General features: G+C 38.1%; 1 protein-coding gene across 2 annotated transcripts in view; it reads right to left on the reverse strand.

Annotated features, from left to right (window-relative positions):
- MRE11 (MRE11 homolog, double strand break repair nuclease) overlaps positions 1 to 17,753 on the reverse strand; it is a 65,222-nt gene extending 47,469 nt beyond the window's left edge. For both annotated transcript variants that reach the window (XM_067750728.1, XM_067750729.1), the window contains exons 1-6: positions 17,637 to 17,753; positions 16,788 to 16,905; positions 14,129 to 14,261; positions 9,045 to 9,205; positions 2,213 to 2,300; positions 523 to 664 (exon numbers count right to left, since the gene is read on the reverse strand). In XM_067750728.1, coding sequence (XP_067606829.1) covers positions 523 to 664; positions 2,213 to 2,300; positions 9,045 to 9,205; positions 14,129 to 14,261; positions 16,788 to 16,807 — 544 coding nt within the window. In that variant the 5' untranslated portion in view covers positions 16,808 to 16,905; positions 17,637 to 17,753. The remainder of the gene's footprint in view (positions 1 to 522; positions 665 to 2,212; positions 2,301 to 9,044; positions 9,206 to 14,128; positions 14,262 to 16,787; positions 16,906 to 17,636) is intronic.
- Between the last annotated feature and the right edge of the window lie 32 nt (positions 17,754 to 17,785).

Here is a 17,785-nt window from a genome sequence, read left to right on the forward strand (position 1 = left end):
TAAGGTATTTTATTTAACCCAAAATACCAAAGGTATTTTACATTTTTTTCTAAGTCTTTGAACTCTGATGTGTATTTTATACTTATAGCATATCTCAATTCAGACTAGCCACATTTCAAGTGCCCAGTATCTACATGATTACTGTATTGGGCAGTGAAACTTTAGAACTTTCAAAGACTTCCAAGATATCAAAATGCAGTTTTTCTAATTACTCGATAAATGCTAATGTTCAGGATTTTTATCTGAGTCTAAAAGAAAGAAAAAATAAACAATAAATAGATACTAAAGGAAAAATATTTTTTCATCAAAACTGCTATTAAAAATAAGTATCAAGGACTATTGGTGCTTATAAAATACTAAAAAATTTCTACCAAAACCTTCTATCATTTTTTTAAGTCACTCATAAGGAATAATTAGATTTGCCTCACTTTTCCCCAAACAGCAGCAAAGTTAACTCCAGAATTTGGTTTCCTAGCTGCTTAAACATTTATTGACATAAATAGTAAAATAAAACCATCTTACCTAAGCCATATAGAGCAATTTTTGTGCTTCCTTTTTGAAGCAAAACCGGACTAATGTCTATCTTCTCCACAGACATTGAACGTCCAAAGTGATTTACAAATCCAGCACAACTTAAAATATCCAGGGCGCAGAGTGAGTCTGCCTATGGACAGTATTTTCAAATAATATAAATGTATATCTAAAAATAAGTAATCTGCATAATTATTACTTATTAAAAGTATATTTTATATAGTAGTTACAAAAACCTAGATTAGGATAATGTCTTCTCAAAACAAAATTACAATAGTAAAAGTATTCGCTATCTTTTTTCTATTACAAGTGACCCACTGCGACTGGAATCACATGCTAAATGCAAAGTTAACATTTCATCAAAACTTATGATGTCTTGTCCACTAAAAAATAAAAAACAGCCATGAAATCAGTGCCTTGTCATATTAAGCAGACCTCTTAAGAGGTGAGAAAAAAAAGACTAGCTAAGTAGTGATTTACAATACATTAATGACCAGATAAAACAAAAAGGTATTTTGAGATTATTTTAGGAGCCCTATTATTAAAGATCTTCCTCGACTTACAATGGGTTTAGGTCCCAATAAATCCATCGTGAACTGAAAATACCGTTAAGTCAAAAATGCAGTTAAAGCACCTAACCTACCGGAAATGATAGCTTAGCCTAGCTTACTTTAAACATGCGCAGAACACGTACATTAGCCTACAGTTGGGCAAAGGTATAAATACTTTTACAATAAAGTATGGAGTATCTTGTGTAATATACTGAATAATGTACTGTAAGTGAAAAACAGAATGGCTGTATGAGTACAGAATGGCTGTAAGTGTAGCAGCTGTTTACCCTCGTGACCTTGTGGCTGATCGGGAGCTGTGCCTCGCTGCCTTTGCCCAGCATCACACGAAAGTATCTTCCCACGTATCGTTAGCCCAAAAAAGATATTCAAAATTCAAACTTCAAAGTGCAACTTCTACTGAATGTATATCCATTTCGCACCACTGTAGAGTTGAAAAATCTAAGGTCGAACCCTCATAAACTAGGGACAGTCTGTACTTTCATATCAAACAGAAAATAAGATGTTCTAATTTAGATTTAAAACTGTTCATGAGGGCTTCCCTGGTGGCGCAGTGGTTGAGAGTCCGCCTGCCGATGCAGGGGACACGGGTTCATGCCGCGGTCCGGGAAGATCCCACGTGCCGCGGAGCGGCTGGGCGCGTGAGCCACGGCCGCTGAGCCTGCGCGTCCGGAGCCTGTGCTCCGCCACGGGAGAGGCCACAACAGTGAGAGGCCCGCGTACCGCAAAAAAAAAAAAAAAAAAAAAAAAAAAAAACTGTTCATGAAACCCTCATTTCCTACAGGTGAGATTTATGTGATAAGAGATACAAAAGCCCTTGGTAAACTGTAAAGCATTATACAAATGTTAGGTGTTTATTCCTCCTCCTGGTTACTTATTGTTAACCTTGGCACTTACGAAATAAATGTGTATGTCACATGCCATTTATTATTCCAGATTTTTAAAAATTATCAAAAAAGCAGTAAAAAGCTTCTATTAATGACAAAAAGTCAATTTGAACTTCTGACTCAATTTGACTACAAATTGCTGGGAAGAAGTGAAAGAATGCTTTCCAGAGACAAACTAAACTGATCGTTTCTAAAATTTCAACAAACTAAGAACCCAATAATTACCCCCGTAGGATCATCATGATTGCCGTGAATACTAAACACAGGAATTGAAATGTTGAGATTGCTATCTTCGTAGTTCACCCATGGAAACCTTAAAAGAAAAGAAAGAAAGAAAAGTTTCTGTAAGAGACAAAAGCTGTTTCCCCGTTATCCTCCTCCAAAAAATTAATACAGTTATAGGCAAACTGGATGATCTAAGCTGGCAAATGACCACTAGTTTGGAGATTTAAAAAGATAAAATCCTAGGCAGCAGTTCATTTCAATTCAAGTTTCAAAAGTTCTCAAAGTACTACACTTTAAAAGAAAACCATACAAATATATGATGCTTATGAATTGTATGAGAGATTTGAATATCTGATTAATAGGAAATAGGCTTTCAAAATTTTGAGAGCCTTTATAAAAGGTTTTTATTTGTAGAAGCGAGAGGGGAAATACACCTACTCTGGAATCCAAAAGACCTAGATTAAAAACTCCAGCTCTATCACTTACTGCTCGGATGACTTAAAGTTTCCCACCCACTGTTGCCCCTAGTCACCAAGGTTCTCTTCTCAGAGGCAAATAACATTAGGAATTTCTAGTGTATCTGTGCAAAAATATCTTATACCTGTAAAGCAAATAAATACATCTTCCTTCTTAAACAAATGGTAGCACAATATAGACTTCTGCCCCCTGCCTTTATCACTTTACATACTTTATAAATCATTCCATATCAGTACATAAAGAGCTTCCTTGTGATTTTTTTAGCTGGACACTGCATGGATTATTATAATGTGTTTAAGTAGTTACCTATCAATGGACATTTAGACTATTTCCAGCCTTTTGTTTTACAAATATTGTTACAGCGAGTAATCTTGTACAAAGTTGCCCTTACGAGAGTATAGGAAAATATCTAGAAGGAAACTGTCAGGTCAAAAGGAACGCGTGCATCTGTAAATTTGATAACTACTGCCAATTTCGCTCCACAGAGGTTGTATGATTTACTCATAGTACAATGGCAATCCATGAGACTAATTCCCCCTACTCCACCAAGATACTGGGTGGGCCAAAAGGTTCATTCAGTTTTTTCCCTAAGATGGCTCTAGTAGCGCATAGTTGTCTTTAACTCCAGTTGAAACAATTTTGTTAGATTGTATGTGACAGCTGTCATATCAGCGGGCATTTAAAAAAGACTTATGAAAATTGGTGAAGGTTTGTGTAGTCATTTTAATACTGAAGATGGAAGGAAAAAAGCAACATTTTTGGCATGTTATGCTTTATTATTTCAAGAAAGGTAAAAACGCAACCGAAATGCAAAAAAAAGATTTGTGCAGTGTGTGGAGAAGGTGCTGTGACTGATCGAACGTGTCAAAAGTGGTTTGAGATGTTTCGTGCTGGAGATTTCTCACTGGACGATGCTCCCTGGTCAGGCAGACCAGTTGAAGTTGAGAGCGATTAAATAGAGACATTAACTGGGAACAATCAACGTTATACCACGTGGGAGAGAGCCGACATGCTCAAAATATCCGAAACAAGCACTGAAAATCATTTGCACCAGCTTGGTTACGTTCGTCGCTTTGATGTTTGGGTTCCACATAAGTTAAGCGAAAAAAACCTTCTTGACCGTATTTCCGCATGTGATTCTCTACTTAAATGTAATGAAAAGTTCCATTTTAAAAACAAATTGTGATGGGCAATGACAAGTGGATATGTACAATAATGTGGAAGGGAAGAAATTGTGGGGCAAGCAAAATGAACCACCACCAACCACACCAAAGGCCGGTCTTCATCCAAAGGTGATGTTGTGTGTATGGTGGGATTGGAAGGGAGTCCTCTATTATGAGCTCCTTCTGGAAAACCAAACGATTAATTCCAACAAGTCCTACTCCCAACTGGACCAACTGAAAGCAGCACTGGACGAAAAGCATCCAGAATTAGTCAAGAGAAAACGCATACTCTTCCATCAGGATAACACAAGACTGCATGTTGCTTTGATGACCAGGCAAAAACTGTTACAGCTTGGCTGGAAGTTCTGATTCATCTGCCGTATTCACTAAACATTGCACATTTGGATTTCCATTTATTTAGATCTTTACAAAATTCTCTTAATGGAAAAAATTTCAATTCCCTGGAGACTGCAAAAGGCACCTGGAACAGTTCTTTGCTCAAAAAGATAAAAGTTTTGGGAAGATGGAATTATGAAGTTGCCTGAAAAACGGCAGAAGGTAGTGGAACAAAAGGGTGAACACATTGTTCAATAAAGTTCTTGGTGAAAATGAAAAATGTGTCTTTTATTTTTACTTAAAAACCGAAGGCACTTTTTGGCCAACCCAATACATTATCAAGCTTTTTCAACCTATGCCAGTGGTTCTAAACCCTAGCTGCATGTTAGAATTTTCTAGGAATCTTTGAAGATCCACCAATGTCCAAGACACTCTCAGAGACATTAAATGACCTGGAGACTGGGCATCAGTATTTTTAAAGATTCTTAGGTAATGATAATGTGCACCCAGGACTGAGAATTACTGATCTATATCAATCTTATAGGAGAAAAATACACCAGTATACTTCATTTTGCATCTTTCATATTCTTTTAATATGTTAAAATGCTACTTTATTTCCTTTTCTATGAACTATGTCCATATTCTTTACCTATTTTTTATTAAGTCATGGATTATTTTTTTAATTGACTTGAAAGAACTACTTAACTATTAACTATTGGGAAAATTAGACCGTAATTTGCCATGAGTTGCAAATATTCTTCCTGGTTGAACCCAGACTTTTGACTTCGCTTTGGGAGGCTCTTGCCATGCAGAAATTTACTTTTACAAGGACAAACATATCCATCTTTTTTTTTATGGATTCTGGGTTTGTGTTAACACTTAGAAAAGTCTTTTTCACATCCAGATCTTTTTTTAAAATGTCTAACAGTTTCTTCTAGTTCTTTTATTGAATAAGCTATATTTTTTGTGGAGATATGAGATACCACCTTTATCAAATACTAAATTCCCACATGTATTGTGGCTATTTCTGGAATTTCTATACTCTTCCACTTATCTGCCTATCAATTCATGAGTCACACCACTTTTTAAATTATTGTAGCATTATAATATACTTTCTTTTTTCCAGCTTTATTGTGATATAATTGACATGTAACATTGTATAACTTTAAGGTATACAATGTGTTGATTTGATACACTCATATTTTGCAAAATGATAACCACTATAGCTTACTCACCACTTTAAGCTTCACACACACCTAGCTTAACAGCTGCATCATGTCACATAACTGCCATTTCTTTTTCGTAATGAGAATATTTAAGATCTACTCTCTTAGAAACTTTCAAGTATAAAATACAATATTACTAACTATAACCACTATGCTGTACATTAGATCCTGAGAACTTATTCATTTTTAAACTGAAAATTATATATTTTTTTGATCAACATCTCCCCTTTCCCCCAACTCCCTGCTCCTGGTAACCACCATTCTAGTCTCCATTTATATGAGTTCAGCTTTTTCAGATTCCATATACTGTATAAGTGATATCACACAGTATTTGTCTCTTTGTCTGACTTATTTTACTTAGCATAAAGCCCTCAAGGTCCATCCATGTTGTCTCAAATGAAAGGATGTCCTTTCTCCTGGCTGAATATATATATATATACACGGCTGTGTGTGTGTGCAGATATCTGCACACACACACACACACACACACACACACACACACACATATCACAACTTTATCCCTTCTTCCACTGATGGACACTTCTGTTGTTGCCATATCTTGGCCACTGTGAATAATGCTGCAATGAATGTGGGAGTGCAGATTATCTCTTTGAGATCCCATTTTCACTTCCTTTGGATATACACCCAGAGGTAGGATTGCTGGATCACGTAATAATTCTATCTTTAATTTGAGGGGGAACCTCCACAGTGTTCTCCATAGTGGCTGCACAAATTTACATTCCCGCCAACAGTGCACAAGGGTTCCCTTTTCTCCACACCCTCTCCAACACTTGTTCTCCCTTATCTTTTTGATGACAGACATCCTAACAGGTGTGAGTTGATATCTCATTGTGGTTTTGATATGCATTTCCCTGATGATTAGTGATGTTGAGCACCTTCTCATGTACCTGTTGGTTGTTCTATTTTTGTGAAAAATGCCATTGGAATTTTGATAGGGATTGAATTGAGCTAGTCACTACTTAGTAGTCTTCTTTTCTCAGAGTTTCCCTATCTTTTTTTTTTTTTTTTGGTCTATTTTTTACATGAACTAGTAAACCAGAGGGAAAATTATCCAAAATATAGTACAAAGAGATAAAGTTATAGGGAATATTAAAAAGTGGGTAAAATATAAATAATTTTCAGGAAGAAAAAGAATAGGAAACAGAAAACATACTGGATAAGAATTTTCCAAAATTGCTGCAAAAAAAATTCTTAGTTTGAAACGCATGTAGCCCAAACAGGATAAATAGAACTAAATCCACAACTAAATATGTCACAGTAAGACTGCAAAATGCTAAGGGCAATGAGAAAAACTTAATTGTTACCTGAGTGTTTTCTTTATGCCAGCTACTATTCTAAGCAATTTTCTTATTAACTCAACTACTCCTAACAACATTTCTGTAAGATTAGCACTATTCTTTTCCCATCTTATAATAATGAAACTAAGGTAGGGCAGATCCAGGATTTGACCTCAGACAGTCTTATATCAGAATCCATGCTTTTAAGCACTATGTTATACTGCTTTTCCAGCAACTAAAATGATAGCAAGACTCCTCAAAAGCACCAAAAAATAAAAGTTTACTGACAGGCAGTGAAAAACTACTAAAAACTGTACTTCGGAAAGGAAACTGAATCTAGACAAAAGGAATGAAACATAAGAAACAGCAATAGTAAGCAAAGAAATAGGTAAACACATCTATGGGGTGGGTGAAGCAGTTTAAAAATAATAAAGTTTTAGATTTGAATAGAAGACGGGTAAAGACTGATCAGAATTCTTAAAAACAAGGACATATGTTAAAAATTACAAGAATCTTTTAAAATCCAATTCTATACTCAGCCAAATTATCAATCCGAAGTTAAAAATAGCCATTTTCTTACATAAAAAAATCCCCAAAAATTTACCTCCCAATATAAACTCATTTTTAAAATATATATATACAAATAGGTAAGAAATAAATATAGCTATGTCTGTTTTCAGGGGTTACTTTATATATATATATTTTTTTTTCCCATATTTCCATGTATACGTGTGTGTGTGTGTGTGTGTGTATTTAAGCTCTGTGCACTGAGAGAGCCTAGAAGCAGTGACAAGACAATAGCCATGTGCATGCCTAGCATCCAGATTCTAGCTTCCAAAAGGAACCAAGACTCCTTGAAGAAATGGATGAGTCTAAAAAGCTAGGGAAAAGAAAATACAAAATTAGCCTGGAGCATCTTACAGAGCCAAAAAGGGGGGAGAAAAGATGACGCCATGTTGAAAGGACCCAAGAGGTGGTCTGAAAGAGTGCCTGAAGGCTAAAGCTGGAACAATTTATTTGAGCAACAAAATAGATTATAATAGTATTAAATTACAATCCAAAGGAAAAAAAATGAGTTCATACTTATATAAACAATTGAATAAATTCCTGTTGATGTAGACGACTGAATAAATAAACAAATGGGGGACAAGGGACAAATCTTTACAGAACTATTCCAATTAATAAATGCGGAAAGTATGTGGGAAATGTTTAGAAAATCACCATTAGGACACCACAGTGAAAACTGCTGTAGGCAAGAGCCACTGACGAATGCTAAAATGATTGGACAAACTTTAAAGAGAAACAGAATAGTTGCATAGCCTCCCCTAAAATATTTACTAACTACTGTAGTGGTTTTAACACGCCCATAAATTCTTTGATACTCTTTGCTCTCTCCAGGAAGTGAAACATAACACCCTCTCTTCAGTGTGGGCTGGACTTAGCTACTCTCTTCTAACAAACAGTATATGGAAAGGGAAAAATAGTAACTTGACAGTGGAGAAACCTGCAAGACACCATCTTAACCAAGTGACCAAGGTTAACCTCACCAGTGCAGGCCATGTTGATAGCATGTACTCCTTACATACTGAGAAGGGCACTTCACCTATAAAGAGTATTCTTTCCCCCAAACCAATAACCCTAGTCTAATCATGAGAAGAACCCAAGTTGAGAGACATTCTACAAAATATCTGACCAGTACACTTCAAAAGTGTCAGTGTCTGCCTGGAAAAGTCTGGCATAGGCGAAAGGAGATTTTGAGACCATTTCAACTAAATGCAATGTGGTATCCTGTACAATGTTTAAGAAGAAACAGAGTACCTTTATGACATGGGGTTCTAGGTGGATATTGTAAATAAGTCCCCAAAGCACAAATATTAAAGAAAAAAAATAACGTGTTTGACTATGAACATCAAAATTAAATATTTCTGTCATCAAAAGGCCCTGTAAACAAAGTCTCAATCCACTGATTGAGAAAAAATACATGCCTAGCAAAGGCTTAATATCTGGAAATAACTCCTGCAAATTCAACAGGAAAAGACAAAAATATCCCAATTTTTAAAATGGACAAAGGATATGAACAGAAGAGAAACCAAATGTACAAAAAAAATTTGAAAGTTACTCATCTCACTATTAATTAGGGAAATAGAATTTAATACAACAATGTACAGAAAATTCAAAGAACTACATTTACCAAGGAAATAGCTTATAGTGAAGGTAAAATGGCCAATTATTACCATGTTCATGTGTCTTATACAGAAAATATTATATTATACATACATGTAATATTAAATATCATAAGGAAACATTCATTTAAGCATTTAAATATACTTACTTACTAAAACCGAAGTTGACTGACTGATCGCTGATAATTTCAAACTGTACAGGACGATCCCCCATGCAATATTTTCTTAATAACTCGAGGCAGTTATGTATTGTTTTTCTTGAGGGTTTATTTTCATGAAAAAGATCACCCCCTAACAAAATGAAATCCACCTAATCAACAGAAAATAGTATGAAAATTAGTATGCTTTATAGATAAAATTTTTAAAACTATAGCGCAAAGAGATAGGAAAAAAATCTTGTAAAAGATACAATTATGTGTGGAGATTTAAAGCTTCATATTTTGTTTAGTTAAAGGGCCTTTCAATCTGGTTATTAATATGACTTCAGCTTAGGTTCCTAGACCACCTTCAAAAAGGCCATCTTCAAATTACTACACCAAGTTTCTAATTCACACTACCCAAAGTGATCATACTTCTTTTTTTAAAGTTATCCAAATCAAACATAAACTTAGCACTTTAATAAAACCTATGGAAGGGATAGCAGATTCAATCCAAATTATTCACTCGATTCATTCAACAATTATTTAGAGTCCCTACAGGCACTGGCAGCTAAGGAAATAGCAATCTACAAAATATATCATGTCCTTGCCCTCATTAAATACAGACAGCGTGCCATACCCTATACTGAGTGTGATAAATAAAATACGATCCCTATCCTAAGTATGTTCAAAATCTAACGGGAGAGACAAACTGCTAAGCATCTAAACGTAAGTCAGACTCTGACACGCACTAGAACAGATATATAAACAAAGCAGGAGTAGAGATGACATTACAATTCATTCCAACTGAGAGGAGGAAATTCACCTGAGGACAACGTCTGGGAAGAATGGGCTAACATGGTGGCATCTGAGTTGCACCATGAAGGATAAATGAGATTTCGAGGAAGAACATTCAGGAACAACCAGAGAGAAGGGAAATCACACAGAAAGAAAGTCCAACACACTTTCAAAAGTGTACAATCTACTTAAAGAAAGTTGATTAAGTTCTTAATTATACAAAAGAACCCAGCAATACAGATCGCCATGGGCTACAGTAGTGAGGGCAGCAGGATATGTCACCACAAAATGGACCCACTGTGGCAATGTGGACTGTTTTGAGCTGAAGGCAATTAAGACCCAGCAGAGTCAGGAAAAGCTTTTTTACCTCTCTCTAAACTGCCTAAAAGAATCTGGATGGGGGCATGTACCAGGAAGAGAGCTATTACCAGAGACAATTTCTGATATCAGAAAGACATCGCATGGCATGGCAAACACCTGTTTACCAAACATGTGCTCGTCTCATCTTCCTGTGCATTGCCTTCCTCCCCTTTAAAGCCCCAGACTCCTTTCCCCTTCTCCTTAGCTCAGGATAGCAGATAAGCCTCAATTACTTCACTGCTGAGGAGTCTCATACTTTTGTGGGGCTCCCATACATATGAAATTTATTTTTACCCTGTTAATCTGTCTTACGTCAACTTAATTATTAGACCAGCCAGGGAACTTAGAAGGAAATAAGGAAAAGATTTCTGCCCTGACAACAGTCAGAGAGACTTCAATAAAAATGTGGGATTTAAGCCAGGTCTTCAAAACTAAACATGATTTGAGTAAAGGGAGAAAATGATCATAATCCAAGGCATAGAAAAAACAACAAAGCAAACAAACATTTTTACAGGGGAGGGGAAAGAGAAATAGTTGTTTCAATGATATAGTTTCACTTTTACCAGACGAAAAGAGTTCTGGAGGTTGGTCACTCAACCATGCAAATGTGCTTAACACTACTCAACTGTACCCTTAAAAATGGTTAGGATGGTAAGTTTTATGGTATGTGTATTTTACCACAAACAACAAAAAAATTTTTTTAATATTTTTAAAAACTGGTTTGTGACTCCAGGGATCACTGAGAACACAACTTGCTTCTCTGGTATTTCTGCCCAAAGTGAATCTACTCATGAGGAAACGTCAGACATCTCCAACTGAGGAATATTCTGCAAAAGTAACTACCCTGGACTCTTCAAAAATGTCAGGTTCATGAAAGACAAGGCAGACAGAGGAAACATCCCAGATTACAAGAGACTAAAGAGACGTGACAACTAAATGCAAAATGTAATCCTGGATTGGCAACTGGACACCACTGACCTGCCCCCAAACTGCTATGACAGACTTTGTCGAGACAACTGGCATCTTAGAATTACATGATCGTACTGAATCAACATAACTCCCTGGTTTTGATAAGTGCACTGTGGTTACATATGTAATTTACTCTCAAATGGTTCAGAAAAAGTGTGTGTGTGTGTTTATGAAGAGAGAGGATAAATCAAATGTAGTAAAGTGTAGGAAAATCTCGGTGAAGGGTATGGAATTATTTGTACTATTCTTGTAATGTTTATGTAAGATTGATATTGTTTCAACATAAAAGTTAAAAAAAAAAAAGATTCCAAAGAACTAGAGAGTAGAAATAAGGCTGGTTAGATGGCACAGACCCACAAAATAGAGGACTTAAAAATCGGGAAGAACTTAGATTTCAATAAGAAGAAATAATAAACACAAATGATGGGGGGAAGTAAACATGCATTTGGAAGTACCAGTATGGGGCTGTAGGTGGGAGGGGGCAGTTAAGATTAAAGGACGCAGGGAGGGGAAACAGGAGGAAATGCAAGGGAAGGAAAGGACAAGGTAAAGAAAAAAAAAAAAAAGCTCGTGCTCAGGGAAAGAAATACTTCAGCACCTAAGAGTTGGAAAAGAAAGGACAGAGGATTCTCTGGCAGGAAACAGACATTCTTTGACTCCAAATTTCTCTGCCCTCAGGGTAAAAGGAGACACATTTATAAGAGTGCTTACTGGGCTGCCCTGGTGGCTCAGTGGTGGAGAGTCCGCCTGCCAATACAGGGGACGCGGGTTCGTGCCCCGGTCCGTGATGATCCCACATGCCGCGGAGCGGCTGGGCCCGTGAACCATGGCCGCTGAGCCTGCGCGTCCGGAGCCTGTGCTCCGCAACAGTGAGAGGCCCGCGTACCGCAAAAAAAAAAAAAAAAAAGAGTACCTACTGCTTGCCAGATCCTTTCTAGGTACTAGGATACACATGAGCAAACAAAAAAGATTTTTCATTCTCATGGAGTTCACCTTCTAGTGGAGAAGATAATACACACGTAAATAATTCAATAAATTATTTCAGATGGTGCTATAAAAAAAAATAAATGAGTAATGTGATAAGAGTGTTGAGACATCAGGTAAGACCTCCCCAAAAAAGGTAAAACTTGAATTGAGAACTGAGAAGTCAACCCTGGCAAGATCAAGGTGCTCTGAGCAGGAAGAGAACCACACATGCAGAGGTACCAGAGTAGAACAAACATCTCTGTATGGATGAAGCACAAACCAACCAGGCAGAGTGGAAGGAGATGAAGTCTCCTGGCAGGGGCCAGATCACACTGAACCTTGTAGTTTAATTTTTATTCTAGATTCAGTGGAAGGCCACTTAGATTATAAGCAGCAGAGTGACATGATCTGACATGGTTTTTGGAAGTTCACTTTGGCTGCTATGCTGAATACTGTAGGAGGAAAGAATGGAAGTAAAAAAACCTAAGGGGAGCTACTGCAGTCCAGCAAAATATGACAAGTTTTGGACTAAGTTTACAGACATGAAGGTAGAAAATAGTAGAGAGGTTCCACTTGTATCCATTTGGGAATAAGAACCAAAGGACTTGCAGAAAAACTGAAGAGAACTCTGAGGAAAAGTCAAGGTTGAAGTTTGCAAGTCCCCAGAATTTATGTTTATTCCCCAGCTGTCTTTTGGGCTCGAGATGGACATTTCAACTGTCTGCTGGAATGTTTCCTTGAATGTCCTATTGGAATCTCCAACTCAAATGGTCTCAATCAGAATTCATCACCTTCCCACATTAGGAAGGATGTTATAAGGAAGTATGAAAATAAGGAAGAAATCTTCCTTATTTAAAACCTACTTCTATTATTGGTACCACCATCCACCCAAACATAATACACTCCAGAGTCACCGTCATCCCCTTCTCCCTCATCCCCACCCCCTACGACTGACTAACCAATCAAAGTATCCAAATCCTCTCTTTATCTCCTGCATTCATTTCCTCTTTTCCATCCCATGGCACCACTTTTAAAAAGCCTCCAACTTATCTTGCCTTCATGCTGTACTCTGTTGGCAGAAGACTTTCTGTTAAACGGGGTACAAACTCCTCAATCTGGTATTTGAAGCTCTTGATGCAGCTCAAACCACATTTCTAGTCTTTCAGCGCGCTTTCTAACTCGCGACCTACCAGTGAGCCAAACAGCTGCTGTACCCCTAATGGACCAATCATCTCGCCTCTGTGCCCTTCCTACTGCTTCACGGGAGGTGTACACTCTCTTTGCTCTTCACTCATTAAAAGCCTACCATCCTTCTAAGCCCAAATTAAATGCCACTTCATTCACCTCATCTTGCTATCCTCATCTAAATGTGATCTCTTCTACCTCCAAACTCCCAGGAAATGCTGTTTATACTCTTACGGCTCTTGCATCTGAGCATCTTTGACATTTATCGTATCTCACATACTGACTTGCTTGCTGCATGTTCTTTGAAAGCAGAAACTATGACAGTCATCTTTACATTTCAAATAGAAACTGCCACAGGATACTGCACTCAGTAAACACGGTAAATATTTGTAAATTTTTACAGACTATTTACAAAAGTAGCTCCTACTTGAATTCAGGGAATAAAGCACACAAATTCTGCTTTGGGCTTTCAGTATACAGATATTTAAGCAGGCAGTGTGAGGACATGGGCCTATAAAACAAACCTCTATCTTTAAAAGGAAAAAGAGCAAGTTGAGTGGGGCTTCCGTGGTGGCGCAGCGGTTGAGAGTCTGCCTGCCGATGCAGGGCACACGCGTTCGTGCCCCGGTACGGGAGGATCCCACATGCCGCGGAGCGGCTGGGCCCGTGAGCCATGGCCGCTGAGCCTGTGCTCCGCAACGGGAGAGGCCACAGCAGTGAGAGGCCCGCATACCGCAAAAAAAAAAAAAAAAAAAAAAAAAAGAGCAAGTTGAGTAAGGGAACTTGGTAGAAATCGCAAAAATGCAAACTAAACTCACATCATGTTCCTGGGCAAGTCTTAAAATTTCATCAAGTGTTACAAACGTATCATTTCCTCTGACGGCATCTTTTTCCATAAATCCCAGATGAATATCTGTTGCAACTAAGATTTTAAATGTATTTTCATCATCGCTGTATTTAAAAAGAAGAAACATGTCAATATAATTCATTAAAAGGATGTTCAAGCAAACTGAAACCTAAATCTATAAAATAATAGCAGTTATGACGTAAAATCATTTTTCTAGCCCTAAACGAGGCCCAAAAATTTGAAGCATTCAACAGACCATTAATGTCACAGTTTTCTTACCACTAATACAAAGCAGAACAAATGTACACACATTTTTAAAAGGTTCTGTAACTGCTTCAGAAATGTATAACCTCATTACAACCAGTTTCATAAACTGATATGTAACCTGAATTTGAAAGCTTGGTTGTTTTCCTGCTCTGTTCTACAGCAAAAATCCAAGAGGATTTGATCTCAGTATCTAAACTTGCTATTTATCTACTTTGCATTTTCCCAGGAAAATTAGAATTAACTGGTTAATTTTAAAAGCCCTTCTCCTTACTTTATAAGTAGATTTTTATCCTAATAAACTAGTAACTTACATCCAGGCCCCTGAAGAGGTTTGCTCTCCATACAAAGTTAGTTTTTCACTAATGACTTTAGCCAAGTAACAAAACTAATTTACAATGCCATTTAAATTTGGTAGTATTCAAAAGTACTTTCATGTGAAGCAGTAATATGATAGTTATTAATTCTCTCTTAAACTTAATATAACTTTTAATTGTCTTTAAAATATTTTGGTATCCCTGATCTCATCTCAACTCCCACACGTAAACAGGTTAAGTATTGTTATCTCTGAAAAACTAGAAAGCTATATACAGAGAAATTAACTGATTTATCATGAAACAAAATGGTAGAAATGGAACTAAAACCCGTTATTAACACTCAGGCTGTTTTCACTAAACCATAAGAACTTCAAAAAAATTTATATATATATCTCCAAAATTCAAATCTTTATACATAAGAGAATTTTCCAGAAAAGATTTCTCTTCATAAACTTCAAAATGATATGAACAGTTCTGATTGCTATATACATACAGGTAAGTCAGAATACTTTCGGATCACATTACTACCCAGACTTCCATAGCAATTTGTAAGGTATTTTCCCTTGAGGTCTCTCACTTAAATATGAGAATTAATCTGAGAGTCTTTTTTTTTTTTTTTGGCTACGTTGGGTCTTCGTTGCTGTGCGCCAGCTTTCTCTAGTTGCGGAGAGCAGGGACTACTCTTTGTTGCGGTGCACGGGCTTCTCATTGCGTTGGCCTCTCTTGTTGCGGAGCACGGGGTGTAGGCGCGTGGGCTTCAGTAGTTGTGGCACGTGCACTCAGGAGTTGTGGCTCACGGGCTCTAGAGCACAGGCTCAGTAGTTGTGGCGCACGGGCTTAGTTGCTCGGTGGCATGTGGGATCTTCCCCAACCAGGGCTCGAACCCGTGTCCCTTGCATTGGCAGGCGGATTCCTAACCACTGCGCCACCACCAGGGAAGCCCTGAGAGTCATTTGTAATCCAATTATACAAATGAAGAAATGGAGACAAAGTTTAGAGGCTTGCTAACTTGTCCAAGGTTACACAATGCTAATTAAGAAATTAAGGGGACTTCTCTGGTAGTCCAGTCGTTAAGACTCTACGCTTCCAATGCAGGGGGTCCGGCTTCAATCCCTGGTTGGGGAACTAAGACCTCACATGCCGCAACTAAGCCCGCATACCGGAACTACTAAACCCACGCGCTCTAGAGCCCGCAACTAGAGAAGCCCGTGCACTGCAAGGAAGACCCGGCGCGCTGCCACGAAGACCCAGTGCAGCCTAGATAGATTAGATAGATAGATAGACAGATAGACAGACAGATAGATAAAAAGAAATTAAAACAAGGGTGAAATATTCCAAGTTTGAAGCTTTTTCCACATAACTTTTTCTAGTCCTTTTATTTATTTTCATTTTAGTCAGATTCATTTGCAATTTATTCAGTACTAAAGCAATTTACTTCTTTAAAAATCTGCTTTAAAAGACTTGCAGTAGGACCTCCCTGGTGGCTCAGTGATTAAGAATCCCCCTGCCAATGCAGGGGACACGGGTTTGATCCCTGGTCCGGGAAGGTCCCACATGCTGCGGAGCAACTAAGCCCGTGCGCCTAGAGCCCCGAGCTCTGCAACAAGAGAAGCCACCGCAATGAGAAGCCTGCACACCGCAACCCCGCTCGCCGCAGGTAGAGAAAGCCCGCCACAACAATGAAGACCCAACGCAGCCAAAACTAAATTAAGAAAAAAAAAAGACTTGCATTAGCTAGTAAGACTTAGTTCAAGCATATTTATAGCTTAAATAGTTTAAGACAAAACATAAGAACATAAACTTATATAGCAATATGCCAACCTACTGCAAAACCCCAATCTATAGCTGCATATTATCTTTAGTTAATAAACATATAGCATGAAATGTTAACCATTCCAAATATTCATTTTGATGACTAACACTTGTATTCAGAGGCAAGGTCTTTATTTACTCATAATTTATTAAATAAGTTTTCTTTTATGGTGATCATAGTTGATAGACTTTAGAAACCCAAAGCAACAAGGACGACTTCGGAAGACAGGTGCTTACAGAGCATCTGCAGGACTCATTTCTATGATCAGTCCAGCTCCTCCAGGACCACTTCTCTCTCGAAGTACCCCTGGGTCCTGTGCTCAAACACGTCAGAAAACTCACTCGATTCCAAATTCTAAAACAAAATTATATTATTTAAAACACATTTTTAAAAAGCAGACTGGCAATTTTGGAAGTGTCTCATTTTCAATTAAGCACCGACTATACTTTTATTTTCAGAGCTTACAAAACAAAACAGAAAAACATATCTCCAGTGACACTCTACTTACACCATTATGATTACGCTCCTCTCCTGTTTCCCTTTCTATGCCCCATGGGAAGCTAATGCTTGTTAAATGAATGGGCAAAAAGGGTCACACCCAATAGTTCTGGTTTAGCACACGAACTCTGGATGTGCAGAAATGTTTAAGTTGCATGCATGGGCTACTCTGGAGCATGAGGCGACCCCGTATTTCCTGCTTAAACACAAATTTTTTTTTTAAGGAATGAGCTTGTTTTGAAAAGATAGGGGGTCCACGTTTAAAGCTAGTGTAAATAAGCAGAAACACGTGGTTTAAGGAAAATGGCCAGGATCTTTTGGGAGGAGCGGCTGCCACCGCGGAACGACCCCTCCCAAGTCCGGATTCCTGGTTCGGTGGGGATTCTAAGCCTCAGCAGCCCCGCACCACCGAACCCTCAGAAACCAGAACGCGGAAACCTCCCAGGCTCCTCCCGAGCCTACCCGGCCCAGAGTCAATCCTCTCTGGGCTTCCGCTCGCGATCCTGCAGATACAGAACGCGACTCCTAAACTACCCCACATCTGGACTCTCCAAAGCCCCACCCTGGAACCCGAGGCTGTCTTTTACCCGGTAAGAAGGAGGGAGATTCTTGAGAAGAAAAGCAACAGCACCGCCTGAGAAGCAGCTTGGCCATAAACCTGAATTAAGCGGGAGAGAAAAAGCACCTCCTTCTCTCGCGATACCTCATAAATGACGTAGGCGCTTCAACTCCTCTC

The sequence above is a fragment of the Pseudorca crassidens genome, chromosome 9 (assembly GCF_039906515.1).
Source record: "Pseudorca crassidens isolate mPseCra1 chromosome 9, mPseCra1.hap1, whole genome shotgun sequence".
NCBI classification, from domain to species: Eukaryota; Metazoa; Chordata; class Mammalia; order Artiodactyla; family Delphinidae; genus Pseudorca; species Pseudorca crassidens.